Genomic DNA, 14,467 nt, shown 5'->3' with positions numbered 1-14,467 from the left:
TTAATTGATTAGGAGAGTAAGTAATATTGATAAAACAGTAAATGAAATTTGGAGACTGTACAGAGTGTGATGGTTTAGTCTCGTCAAGCTTGTCATTTTAAAGTCTGCAGATTGAGAGAGAAAGATTGTGGGAGGTGAGCTATTTCAGAAATTGACCTCCTGGAATGGGTGTGACTGGTGAGTCTCAATTTGAATGTAGGTTAAGAGAGGAGAAGCTAGGAACTGTATTTGGAGTGGAGGAAGATCAGGAGAGAAAGCTGAGAAAAGCGTGGCCATTCTTTGAAACAGTGTGAGGGAGAGCATGGAAAGCAGCTTCATAAAGAGTGGGTCTGCAGCTTCTGAAACAGTGCAAGACAGAACAAAGACAGCAGCTTCATAAACAGCAGAAGAGAGAGTGAGGACAGCAGCTTCATAAAGCAAAGAGTGGACCTGTGTGACAACGACACTTGCAGTAACTGATAAAAAAAAGCCTGTGGTAGAGAGCCTCTTTAGCCTGTTTCAATCTGTCAGAGCCCGAGTGTGATGTCACAGGAAAATAGGGTGATTGCTGGGTGTTTCTTTTGTATCTTTTGATTGGCCAAGTGGTTTAAATCAGGAGATGTTATTACTGTAAAGAGTACAGTTAAGAAGTTCACTTTTAAAATATTAAACACACAAATTAATTAATTAGAATGGAGACGGCTGGGCAGACGATGTGTAGCAGCTGCAGTATGTGGGAGCTGGTGGCCACTGGTGTGATCCGTGGTGACCATATCTGGAGTAAGGTGGCTGCTTGAGTAACTTCAGCTCACGACCCACGAGCTGGAGTCTGAGCTGTGGACACGACAACACACTAAGGGAGGGGGAGAGGTACTTGGATACTGTTTCAGAAGGCAGTGACACTCCTTAAATCCAATTTGGCCCTTGTCAGGGTCAAGAGGGTGTGACTAAGAGTGCAGCAGGTATAGGGACCCATAATTTAGCTTTGGAGGAGCTTTAGCCACTGCATTTGTCCAATAGGTATGAGATTCGTGTTCCAGATGTGGATTAGGGCACAGAATGCAGTGAGAATGATCAAACTGACCGCAGTACCATGGTCAAGGCTGCCACTCCAGTGGGGGAGAAAAGATAAATATAGTCGTAATAGGGGATAGTTTAATTAGGGCTCTACAGCAAAGACAGAGTCCTGAAGGCTGTATTGCCTACATGGTGCCAATGTTAAGGCCATTTCCTCCAGCTACAGAAAATCCTGGAGTGGGAGGGAAAGAATTCAGTTGTCATTGGTACTGATGTGGACCATGATAATAGATAGGACTAAGACAGAGGTTCCGCTGAGAGATTATGAGGAGCTCGGGCTAAATTAAAAAGCAGAACCACAAAGGTAGTAAAGTTCAGACTACTACCTGAGCCTTGTGCAAACTGGCATAGCGCAAATAAGATTAGAAGTAAATGCATGGCTCAAAGATGCGTGGGAAGAAATGGGTTCTGATTCAACAGGCAATGGCACAAGTATTGGGGAAAGAGAGAGCTGTTTCATTGGGACCAGCTTCATTTGAACCATTCTGAAAGCAATATCCCATCGAATCGTTAACTAAAGCTGTAAACAGGGCATTAAAATAGTTAATGGGGGAAGGGTTCAATTTAAAGGATGTTTAAAAAAGTCAAAAAGAAACAAGACAGCAGAGGTGCAGGGCAGTGAAGATATGAATGGTGATCAATCTGTAACAGGAAGGAACAGAAGAATGCAGAAGAAATTAGAACCAGAGTAAATAGTCAAAGCTCAAGGCTTTTTATCTTAATAAACATGACGTTTGTAACAAGATAGAGGCAAATTGAAATAAATTAATATGACTTGATAGCTGTTACAGGAATGTGGCTGCACAATGATCAAGACCGGGAACTCAATATTCAAGGATATTTAGTGTTTCCGAAGAACAGGCAAAAAAGAAAAGAGAGTGGGGTAGCTTTATTAATGATGGAAGGTATCTGTACAGTGGTAAATAGTGAAATAAATGCAATACATTTTGACATGGAATCAGTTGAGTTGGAAATAAGAAATAGCACGGGAAAGAGGTCATGGATGGGACTCATCTGTAGGCCCTGAAGAGTTGCATCACTGCAGGACAAAGTATAAATCAGGAAATAGTGGAAGTATATAAGGAGGGATCTATAAATGTTATGGCTGATTTCAGTTTGCACATTGACTGGACGAATCAGATGGAAAAAGGTAACATGGAAATCAAGTTTAAAGAGTCTATCAGGGATTGTTTCTTAAAGCAATATGTGCAGAACCTACCTGGGAACAGGCTATTTTAGATCTATAACACCTTAAGATGAAGGAGCAGAAATAAGCCATTTGGTCCATCAAGTCTGCTTTACCACTCAATGAGATCATGACTGATCTGATAATCCTCAGCTTTTCTTTCATGACTTTTCTTGTATCCTTGACACCTTCACTGATTAAAAAACTGTCTATCTTAGCCTTGAATATACTTAAAGACCCAACAACCACAAACCTCTGTGTTAAACAACATCTCTACAGCTACCCTGTTAAGTCCCCTAAAATTCTAGTAATGTGTAATAGGATAGGACCAATAAGAGAGCTCATAATTTAGGATCCTCTGGGAGTAGTGATAATAACATGGTAACATTTAAAATATAGCTTGAGGGAAGCAACGCAAGTCTCAAACCAGTGTTCTCAACTTAAATGAGGGCACTTACAGCGGTGTGAGGAAAGAATTGTCAAAAATGGGCTGGGGAAATAGCTAAGGGGAATGTCAGTGGATGAGCAGTGACAAGCATTTAAGCAGGTACTTCATAACACTCAGCAAAAATTTGTTCCAGTCAAAAAGAATGACTTGGTGGCAAGGACGAACATGCCTGAATACAATGGTGGTCAAGGAGAGTATCCAATTGCCAAAAATTGTGGTAGTACAAAGGATTGGGAATCTTTTTAGCAACTAGCAATGGATGATTAAAAAGCTACTAAAGTAGGAGAAAATTGATGATGAAAGTAAATTGGCAAGAAATACGAAAACAAACAGCAAGAGCTTCTATGGATATATAAAAATAGCTAAAATACATATGGGATCCTTGGCGAATGCAACTGGGGAATTAATAACAAGATACAGGGCAATGGTAAGTTAATTTAAGATATTTTGCATCAGTCTTCATGGTTGAGGACACAGCAAACACCCCAAAGATAATAGCTAAGCAAAGTACTAATGCGAAGAAAGTTTCTATCAGAAAGACAAAGTGCTTGACAAATTGAGAACTCAGGACCTGACGGTGTGCATCCAAGGGTTTTAAAGTAAATGACCAGCAGAGATAGTGGAGGTATTGATCGATATGTTCCAGAACACATTGGATTCCGAGAAAGTTCAAGAGGTTTAGAAAACTGCTAACGTTATGCCCCATTCAAGAAGGAAAGCAGACAGGAAACTGGAAACTATCGGCCAGATGGCTTAACACCTCTTGTTGGGGAAATGCTAGAGTCCATTATTAAGGAAGAAATAGGAGGACACTTGGAAAAGCTTAATGCAATCAAACAGAATTCAACATGGTTTTATGAAATGGAAATCAGGTTTGACAAATTTGTTAAGAGTTCATTGAGGAAACAACATGCAGAGTTGATAGAACTAGCAGATGAAGTGCAGTTGGATTTTCAGAAGGCTTTTGATAAGGTACCACCTCAAAGTTTATTGCACAAGATTGGAGCTCACCGTATTGGAGGTAATCTATTAGTATAGATTGAGGATTGATTAACACACAGAAGACAGAGGTTCAGGATTAATGGATCTTTTTCAGATTTGAAAGGCATCAATAATGGAGTGCCACAAGGATCCTAGAGCCTCTATTATTAAGGTTCCCTTTGTGGGAGAGTTTAGGGCCAGAGGACATAGTGTCAGAATAAGGACATCCTTTTAAGACAGAGGTGAGAAGTGAATTCATAAAGTTCTTTATTGCAGAAGGCTATAGAGGCTGGATTGTTAAGTATGTTCTAGGTTGAAATAGACAAATTTGTATTAATGGAATCAAGGGTATGCGCAGGTCAGTGGCATTGAAGATTATCAGACCAGCTGTGATCGCACTGAATGGTGGAGCAGACTCCATGAGCTGAATGGTCTGCGTCAACTCCGATGTCTTATGATCTTATGGTCTAATGGCTTGGAGGAGCGGGCAGAGTGTAATCAGGTGCAGCAAATGATTAAGAACGCAAATGTAATTTTGGCCTTTACTGTTAGAGTGTTGGAGTTTAGCTGATTTCTTTGAACGAAGTGATTGACTCATCAGGAATTGACATACAGTTTAAACCTTTATTGATTAGAGTTTAGAAGAATAAGGGGTGAATTTATTTAAATATACAAGATTCTTAGGGTGCTGACAGGGTAGATGTTGAGAACGTTTTCACATGTACGGTAATCTCAAACTAGGGGCCACATTTACAGAATAATGGGACACTCATTTAAAACTGAGATGTGAATGAATTTCTTCTCCAGGAAGGTAGTGAATGTCTGGAATGCTCTACCCCAGAGAGCCGTGGAGGCTAGAATCACTTAAGGTATTTAAAAAGGAGGTAGATAGGTTTTTGAAATCTCAAGGAGTTGGGTGCTATGAGGAGATGGTGTGATAGAGAGATGGAGGCCTGAGGCAGATCAGAATGGTGGGGCAAGCTTGAAGGGTCAAATGATCTACTCCTGCTCATATTTCTAATGTTCTTATTACCATAGTATTAAAGGAGATGGCTCAGAAATTTAGATAGAGGAAGGAAAAGTCAGGTTATGAATGAAGTCAGGGCAGTGCCACAGATGGTAGAGATTTCAAAGAGCTGACATTGGAACAATGAGCCAAATAGCCTGCCCTGCTGTTTGATCCTACCAAATTCTGAACAGCAACTATGGACCTCTTTAACAAACTAAACAAATCACCACTCTAGCCCTATTAGTGTTTTGTCTTTTGCTTCTAAACCCTTGGTCTTAAGTATTGCTTTCTAACACATCACAGTTCCATCACAAGAGATTTTCACTTAATTGTACATTACCTTATGAAGTTGATGTATGCTTTCTGCAGCATAACCTCCAGGCCCCTGTGGAGTCATGGAATGACCAGCAGATGGGGGACCTGGGCTTGGTCCCATCATACTGTGTGCAGAGCCAGGTGAGGGTCCAGGACTAGGGCCTAGCATTGATCCAGGAGAAGGTCCAGGTCCTGGTGAGGGGCCTGGGCGAGGTGTGCCTCCCATTGGAGGATCAGGAGTTGACATCTTTCAGCAACGCTCTTTGACAACTGGCTGCCCACCCTTCAATAAAAAGATACAAATTACCCAATGCATTTACTTTCATATCTGCCTGTGAAGCCTTGTTTCAAGTGTTTGCATGCTTGGCTTCAACGTTTGAATTCTAATAGGGGAGTTCTCTCCATGTCCTAACCATTATTGGAGCAGAGAAAGGATGTCTAAAAGTGCTTAAAATCACAAACTTTGGATGGAATAAATAAAGAGAAACTTTTAATGATTAAGCGTTGATAACCAATGAGTTTAAACCTGTGGGCTTCGAAGAAGAGCCAGAGCCAGCATGATGCAAAAGTTTCTTAAGGAACATGTGGTTAGAGTTTGGATTGCACGACCTAATAGGGTAGATGGATGGAGGGAGCTTCAATTGCAGTTTTCAAAATTGAATTGGATAAATACTTGGTGAGAAAAGTACTGCAGGGATAGGGTAAGAGACATTGGGACTAAATGGGTTGCTATCTAAAAGAGCCAGTTTAGACTCAATGGGTTGAATGGCTGTTTGTACTGTACTATTGAATAAACCAATCAGCTGGACTCATAGACTCCTCACAGTGTGGAAGCAGACCACTCAGCCCACTGAGTCCACACTGACCCACTGGACGGCATCTCACCCAGACACAGACCCAGACCCAGCCCCAGCTCCCTATACTATCCCTGTAACCCTGCATTTCCAATGATTAATCCCTCTAACCTGCACATCCTTGGACTGTGGGAGGAAACCAGAGCACCTGAAGGAAACCCATGCTGACATGGGGAGAATGTGCAAACTCCACACAGACAGTTGTCCGAAGGTGGACTCAAACCTGGGTCCCTGGCACTGTGACGCAGCAGTGCTAACCACTCAGCCATCGTGCCGCCTGTTTGACTCAAAAGGTTAGCTCTGCTTTATCCCCACACATGCTGCTAAACCTGCTCCAGCAGTTTCTGTTTTTGTTTCAAATCTCCAGTGCTGTGTTTTATTATATCACTTAAGATGACCTGGTCATATTGCTATTTGGGGAACTTGCAGTACACAAATTGGCTGACATGCTTCCTGTATTACAACAATAATGACACTTCAAAATTACTTTTCTTTATTTATTCATGGAATAAACATGTTATGGCAAGACCAGCATTCGTCGCAAAACTGTAATTGCCCTTAAGGAGGAGTTCGTGAGCTGCCCTCTAACAAAATGGCTGGCTCAGCCTTTATAAAGGATAATTAAGAGTCAACGACACTGTGTGAATCTGGAGTTACAATGTAGACCAGGTGGCAGATTTCCTTCCCTTGAAATTCCTTGAATTTTAATTTTCACCAGCTGCTATGATGCGACGTAAATGCATATTTGTAAAATCTGGACCTCCGGATTACTAGCAACATTATCATTGCTGTATTTTCATCAGCTGCAAAATTCTTTGGAACGTCCTACAGTTGTGAAAGTTGCTATATAAATATTTCTGTGTTCTATTTTTGGGCCTGTTTAATCTGTTGAGCATTGCCCATCATTTGCCACTTTACTACTCTACGAAGCTTTGTATGAGGCTTGACAATGCAGCTTAACGGGAATAAACAAATAACTGGGTTTCAACTACCGCTTGAAGATCCGATTCTCTGACAGACGTGAATGGATGACTAGTGCCATTCCATTGTTCAAAAAAAATTTGGAGAGTATAAATTCCTGTCACATAAGGATATAAGAACCTTGTCTTGTTACTTCTTCCAAAATGCATCACTTCACACTTAGCAGGGTTAAATTCCATTTGCCACTGATCTGCTCATCTGACCAATCTGTTTATATCTTCCTGTCACCTAACACCTTCATCCTCAGTATCAACCACCTGGCCAATCTAATACTCCCTTCTCATTGCAGCAACATAATAAAACAAAAATTGATACCTTTGTGAGAAATAGGGTGAGGAGATCAGTGTGGAGGAGAAAAGAGATAGATTTTAAATGGTTAAATGTAATAGAAACTACGTGCATTTCAATAGGATTGTCATCTCTTCTCAATACTTCAATTATTCAACCATTAATGCAGTCATTAGCTCTCAGAAGAATGCATTACTGTGGAAGATTAGATTCTAATTCTGCGGCTGTCGGGTGTGATTAGACAGAGTACTGATTATGCTCAGTGTGTTGAAATCATGCAATAATTGGGGAGAACCATTGTTCTGGGATCAGGATATGATAGGGTTCTGAGTGGGAAATGATTTATTGCACTGGAACTCTACATAATGGGAGCGAATGGGAAGTGATTTGGTAGATCAGAACTCGGTGATTAGATTAGGTGTGTGCTGATGCGAAGCGAACTGTACAGTGCTTGGCCTGAATTAAAACTGACATGTGGGTTGTCAGGCAAATACACTTCAGGCAGCATTTGTATTTCACTGACAATCGTTATGAAAGGGAGAGCAGGCCTGTGAATCCCAGGAAGGATTCCATACTCTCTCAAGACACAGTCAAAAATAAAACCAACTGTCATACAAATTATCCAGTCTGACTCAAGTCAGGATTGAGGATGGAATTTGAGTAATGTGAGGAATCCAGCAAGGTAATGCTGATTTTATAATGAGTTGGAGGTGGGGAATTAGTAGAATCTTAACTGGGACATCTGGTTTCACTTTATCTATTTAATCCCAATCTGTCCTTTTTATTTCAATCCTTTTTATATACTTATTTCCCAAATAAATGACTGGTAGGACAGGAGGGTAGTTATTTTACTCAATATGCTCTGACATGCTGCAACGTATGTCCGGGGCAGGTGCTACATTAAACTGGATCATCTCATCCAGAGGTAGGGACACTACCACTGTGCCACCAGACTCTTCAGGACAGGAGGGTATACTCTGTTTGATGACTTCCATAGCCTAATACACTGTGGACATTTGCTGTGTAGGCTCTCATGTGAGAATGGCCACTGAGTATTCAGAAATCTATAACCAAGGAAAATATATGTTGTATGGATTTCAGTAAAGCGTTTGATTAAGGTTCCCCACGGTAGGCTATTGCAGAAAATAAGGAGGCATGGGATTGAGGGTGATTTAGCGGTTTGGATCAGAAATTGGCTAGCTGGAAGAAGACAGAGGGTGGTGGTTGATGGGAAATGTTCATCCTGGAGTTCAGTTACTAGTGGTGTACCGCAAGGATCTGTTTTGGGGCCACTGCCGTTTGTCATTTTTATAAATGACCTGGATGAGGGCGTAGAAGGATGGGTTAGTAAATTTGTGGATGACACTAAAGTCGGTGGAGTTGTGGATAGTGCAGAAGGATGTTGCAGGTTACAGAGGGACATAGATAAGCTGCAGAGCTGGGCTGAGAGATGGCAAATGGAGTTTAATGCGGAGAAGTGTGAGGTGATTCACTTTGGAAGGAGTAACAGGAATACAGAGTACTGGGCCAATGGTAAGATTCTTGGTAGTGTGGATGAGCAGAGAGATCTCGGTGTCCATGTGCATCGATCCCTGAAAGTTGCCACCCGGGTTGATAGGGTTGTTAAGAAGGCGTACGGTGTGTTAGGTTTTATTGGTACAGGGATTGAGTTTCGGAGCCATGAGGTCATGTTGCAGCTGTACAAAACTCTGGTGCGGCTGCACTTGGAGTATTGCGTACAGTTCTGGTCGCCGCATTATAGGAAGGATGTGGAAGCATTGGAAAGGGTGCAGAGGAGATTTACCAGGATGTTGCCTGGTATGGAGGGAAGGTCTTATGAGGAAAGGCTGAGGGACTTGAGGCTGCTTTCGTTAGAGAGAAGAAGGTTAAGAGGTGACTTAATAGAGACATACAAGCTGATCAGAGGATTAGATAGGGTGGATAGTGGGAGCGTTTTTCCTCGGATGGTGATGGCTAGCACAAGGGGACATAGCTTTAAATTGAGGGGTGATAGATATAGGACAGATGTCAGAGTTAGGTTCTTTACTCAGAGTACTAAGGGCGTGGAATGCGCTGCCTGCAACAGTAGTAGACTTGCCAACTTTAAGGGCATTTAAATGGTCATTGGATAAACATATGTATGATAATGGAATAGTGTAGGTTAGATGGGCTTCAGATTGGTTTCACAGGTCAGCGCTGTAATGTTCTATGTTCTATGTTAGGAGAGGACAATGAGCTGTACCCCAACAGAAGTTAGTGTCTTCAGGAGATGGGGAACAATTTTGAATCATGACTTGTTTGTGACAGCTCTCAGTTTCCTCCTGCTGGCTTGGTCTTCTGTCCATTGCCAATATGTTACCCCTTACATCATGAGCTTTTAATTTCCTCAATAACCTTTGATATGGCACCTTGTCAGATGTCTTCTGCAGGTCTAAGTGCAGTGCATTCACTGGTTCCTCTGTCTACAGCATGTCCTGCTTTCTCAAAGAACCCTGGTGAATTGGTTAAACATTCTGATGCTATAGTGAAGGAGTGCTACACTGTTGGCTGGGGTCATTTCTTGGAGAAAATGGTAAACTGAGGTCTCATTTTTTCTCTCAGATGGAAGACACTACGCTTATCTTTTGAAAAGGAGAATTTTTTGTAGTGTCCAGGCCAACATTTATTACTTAATGAACATCACTAACATGGATTATTTGGTCATTATCACATTGCTGTTTATGGCAGTTTGCCATTGTGACTGACATATTTCTCACAGTGACTACAATTCAAAAGTACTTCATTGAGTGTACTGCACCTTTGGACATCCGGCAATCAGATTTTATCTAAACACAAGTCATTTCAGGATAGGAAAGGGAACAATACTCTAAGGAGAGCCGATGGATGTCAGATAATTTGGACTATGCTGGGACAAAACAGGGACAATAAATCAGTATAGAGTCAGTGAGTCATGCAGCATGGAAACAGATCCTTCAGTCTAAGCAGTCCATGCCAACCATGTTCCCAAACTAAACTAGTCCCACCTGCCCACCCTTGGCTCATATCCCTCCAAACCATTCCTATTTATGAACATATCCAAATGGCTTTTAAATGTTGTAACTGTATGTGCATCCACACTCTGTGTAAAATGTTGCCCCTTATGTCCTTTTTAAATCTTTCTCCCTTCACCTTAAAAATATGCCCCCTAGTTTTGAGCTCCCCCACCCTAAGGAAAAGACCCTTGTCATTCACCTTATCTATGCTCCTCATGATTTGATAAACCTCAATAAGGTCAACCTCCTACGCTCCAGAGAAAGAAGTCCCAACCTTTCAAATCTATTTTTATATCTCAAACCCTTCATTCCCAGCAATAGCCTGGTAAATCTTTTCTCAACCCTGACCAGTTTAATAATAGCCTTCCTATAACAGGGCAACCAGAGCTGTACACAATACACTCAGAAGAGGCCTCACCAACGTCCTGTACGACCTCTACATGACGTCCCAACTCCTATACTCAAAGTCTGAACAAAGAACGCAAGAATCCTAAATGCTTTCTTAACCACCCTGTGCACCTGTCACACAAATTTCAAAGAATTATGTACCTGAACCCCTAGGTCTCTTTGTTCCACAACACTTCCTAAGGCCCTGTTTTTGATTGGATAAATCCTATTCTTGTTTGCATTACCAAAATGCAATACCTCACATTTATCCAAATTTAACTCCTCAGCCATTGACCCAATTGATCAAGATCTCTTTGTAATCTTAGATAACCTTCTTCACGGTCCATTATACCACCAATTTTGGTGCCATCTGCAAACTCATTAACCGTGCCTCCTATATTCTCATCCAAATCATTCATATAAATGACAAACAAAAGTGGACCCAGTACCGATCCCTATAGAACACTGTTGGTCACACGCCTCCAGTCTGAGAAACAACCCTCCACCCACACTCTGTCTCCTACCATAAAGCTAATTTTATATCCAATTGGCAAGCTTACCCTGAATCCCATGTGATCTAACTTTACTAATTAGTCTACCATGCGGAACCTTGTCAAGGGCTTTACTAATGTCCAAGTAAACAACATCTATCACTCTGCCCTCATCAATCTTTTTGGTTATTTCATTAAAAAACTCAATCAAGTGTGTGAGGCACAATTTTCCTTGCACAAAACCATACTGACTATCCCTAATCATGCCTTGCCTCTCCAAATGCATGTTTTTTTTTCCCCTTTATTCAGTCATGGGATGAGATTATTGCTGGCCAGGCAGCATTTATTGCCCATCCCTAATTGCTCAAAGGCCAGTTAAGAGTCAACCAAATTACTGTGGGTCTGGAATCACATCTAGGCCAGCCCAGGTAAGAATGGCAGTTACCTTCCCTAAAGGACATTAGTGAACCAGACGGGATTTTCCAACAAACGGCGATGGGTTCATGGTTGGCATTAGACTCTTAATTCAGTTATTTTTATTGAATTCAAATCCCACCATCTGCCATGGCGGGATTCAAACTCAGGTCCATAGAACATTATCTGTGTCTCTGGATTAACAGTCCAGCGATAATATCACTAGGCCTATCTTTCAGAATGACCTCCAACAACTTACCCACCACTGATGTCAGACTCACAGGTCTATAGTTTCCAGGCTGCTCCTTACAGCATTTTTTAAACAATGAATCCCTAGAGGAGAATAAGGGCAGTAGGAGTATACTTAAGAGGAAAATTAGGAAGGCTAAAAAGGGACATGAGATACTTTGGCAAATAGGGTTAAGGAGAATCCAAAGGGATTCTACAAATACACTAAGGCCAAAAGGATAACCAGAGAGAGAATAGGGCTCCTTAAAGATTAGCACGTCTGCCTATGTGTGGAACCGCAGAAGATGGGGGAGATACTAAACGATTATTTTGCATCAGTGTCTACTCTGGAGAAGTATATGGAAATTAGAGAACATGGGGAAATAAATAGCGACTTCTTGAAAAAATGTCCATATTGCAGAGGTGGTGGTGTTGGACATCTTAAAACACATAAAAGGTGGATAAATCCCCATGACCTGATCAGGTGTACTTAGAGCTCTGTGGGAAGCTGGGGAACTGATTGCTGAGATATTTGTACATTCAATAGCCACAGATGAGGTACCAGAAGACTGGAGGTTGGCTCACATGGTGCCACTTTTTAAGAAAAGTGGTAAGGAAAAGCCAGAGAACGACAGACCGGTGAGTGTGACATTGGTGATGGGCAAGTTGTTGCAGGGAATCCTGAGGGATTCACAGTATTTGGAAAGGCAAGGATTGATTAGGGATAGTCAACAAGGCTTTGTGCATGGGAAATCGTGTCTCACAAACTTGATTTGAGTTTTTTGAATAAGTAACAAAGAGGACTGATGAGGGCAGATCGGTGGACATGAACTATACGGACTTCAGTAAGACATTTGACAAGGTTCCTCTTGGTAGACTGGTTAGCAAGGTTATATCACACTGAATAGAGGGAGAACTAGCTATTTGGATATAGAATTAGCTTGAAGGGAGAAGACAGGGTGGTGGTGGAGGGTTGATTTTCAGACTGGAGGCCTGTGACCAACGGTGTGCCACAAAGATCGGTGCTGGGTCCACTGCTTTTCATCATTTATGTAAATGATTTGGATGTGAACATAGGAGGTAATAGTTAGTAAGTTTGCAGATGACACCAAAATTGGAGGTGTATTGAACAGCGAAAAAGATTACTTCGGAGTATAATGGGACCTTGATCAGGTGGGCGAATGGGCCGAGGAGTGGCAGATGGAGTTTAATTTAGATAAATGTGAGATGCTGCATCATGGAAAGGTAAATCAGGGCAGGACTTATTCACTTAATGATAAGGTCCCGGGGAGTGTTGCTGAACAAGGAGACCTTTGAGTGCAGGTTCATAGTTCCTTGAAAATGGAATTGCAGGTAGATAGCACAGTGAAGGCAGCATTTGGTGTGCTTGCTTTTATTGGTCAATGCATTGAGTATAGGAGTTGGGAGGTCATGTTGTGGCTGTACAGGACATTGGTTAGGCCACTTTTGGAATACTGAATTCTGGTATCCCTGCTATAGGAAAGATGTTGTGAAACTTGAAGGGGTTCAGAAAAGATTTACAAGGATGCTGCCAAGGTTGGAGGGTTTGAGCTATAGGGAAAGGCTGAATAGGCTGGGGCTATTTTCCCTGGAGCGTCAGAGGCTGAGGGGTGACCTTAGAGAGGTTTGTAAAATTATGAGGGGCATGGATAGCGTAAATAGACAAGGTCTTTTCCCTGGGGTGGGGGAGTCCAAAACTGGAGAGCATAGGTTTAAGGTGAGAGGGGAAAGATTTAAAAGGGATCTAAGAGGCAAAATTTTCAGGCAGAGGGTAGTGCGTGTATGGAAATGAGCTGTCAAAGGAAGTTGTGGAGACTGGTACAATTGCAACATTTAAAAGGCATCTGGATAGGTACATGGATAGAAAGGGTTTAGAGGGATATGGGCCAAATTACTACATTTATTTAGGATATCTAGTCTGCATGGACGAGTTAGATGAAGGGGCTGTTTCCATGCTGTATATCTCTATGACTCTATTAGCCACCCTCCAGTCCTCTAGTACTTCACCCTGTGTTTATAGATAATATAACTATTTCTGCTAGGGGCCAAGCAATTATTTCCTTAATTTCCCACAAAGTCCGGATACACTAGATCAGGTCCCAGAGATTTATATTTTCTAAGACCTCTAGCACATACTCTTCTGTAATGTGTACTGTTTTCAAAACATCAGTATTTATTTCCCTGAGTTCTCGAACCTTCATTTTTCTCTCAACATTTAATATCTCTCCCGTCTCCTGAGGTTCAACACAAAGACAACCGCTTTGATCTTAAGGGGTCCTACTCTCTCTCTACCGGCTCTCTTTCGCTTAATCTATTTGTAGAATCTTTTTGGATTATCTTTACCCATATCTGCCAAGGCTATGTCACATGCCCTCCTGACTTCCCTCTTACTAATGCCCCTACACTTTATACTCTTCAAGAGATACAGTTGATCCCAGATATCTATATCTAATATATGATTCTTTTTTATTCTTGACTAGAACCTCAATATCTTTATTCATCCATTGTTCCCTAATCTTACCAGCCATGTCTTTCACTCTAACAGGAACATAATGCCTCTGAACCCTTTCTTGGATTCCAGTGATCCAAGAAACTCAGACTACCACTTCTATTTTCCCCTGAGAGACTCTCTCTTTCAACAGTACCCAAAACAGAATATCTGTCTGAGACAGGAATAACTGCAAGACTAAAAAAAAAATCACTCAAATGCACATCAAGCAGACATTCACGTGGCAACTGAATGATTTTGATGGGAATAAAAACTCAAAAGAGCAAA

At 41.6% G+C, this 14,467-nt stretch overlaps 1 protein-coding gene across 7 annotated transcripts in view; it reads right to left on the bottom strand.

Annotated features, from left to right (window-relative positions):
* smarca4a (SWI/SNF related, matrix associated, actin dependent regulator of chromatin, subfamily a, member 4a) overlaps positions 1–5,290 on the bottom strand; it is a 75,220-nt gene extending 69,930 nt beyond the window's left edge. For 3 of the 7 annotated variants that reach the window (XM_048617971.1, XM_048617975.1, XM_048617976.1), the window contains exon 1: positions 5,021–5,289. In XM_048617971.1, the coding sequence (XP_048473928.1) occupies positions 5,021–5,242 (222 nt within the window). In that variant the 5' untranslated portion in view covers positions 5,243–5,289. Of the gene's footprint in view, positions 1–5,020 lie in introns of all 7 variants that reach the window. The other 4 variants (XM_048617973.1, XM_048617978.1, XM_048617974.1 and 1 more) reach the window with 3 other exon arrangements.
* Between the last annotated feature and the right edge of the window lie 9,177 nt (positions 5,291–14,467).

The sequence above is a fragment of the Rhincodon typus genome, chromosome 38, assembly GCF_021869965.1.
Source record: "Rhincodon typus isolate 14 chromosome 38, sRhiTyp1.1, whole genome shotgun sequence".
Classification (NCBI taxonomy): domain Eukaryota; kingdom Metazoa; phylum Chordata; class Chondrichthyes; order Orectolobiformes; family Rhincodontidae; genus Rhincodon; species Rhincodon typus.
Note: the sequence above shows the minus strand (reverse complement) of the source record. Positions and strands in the feature narration are given on the sequence as shown.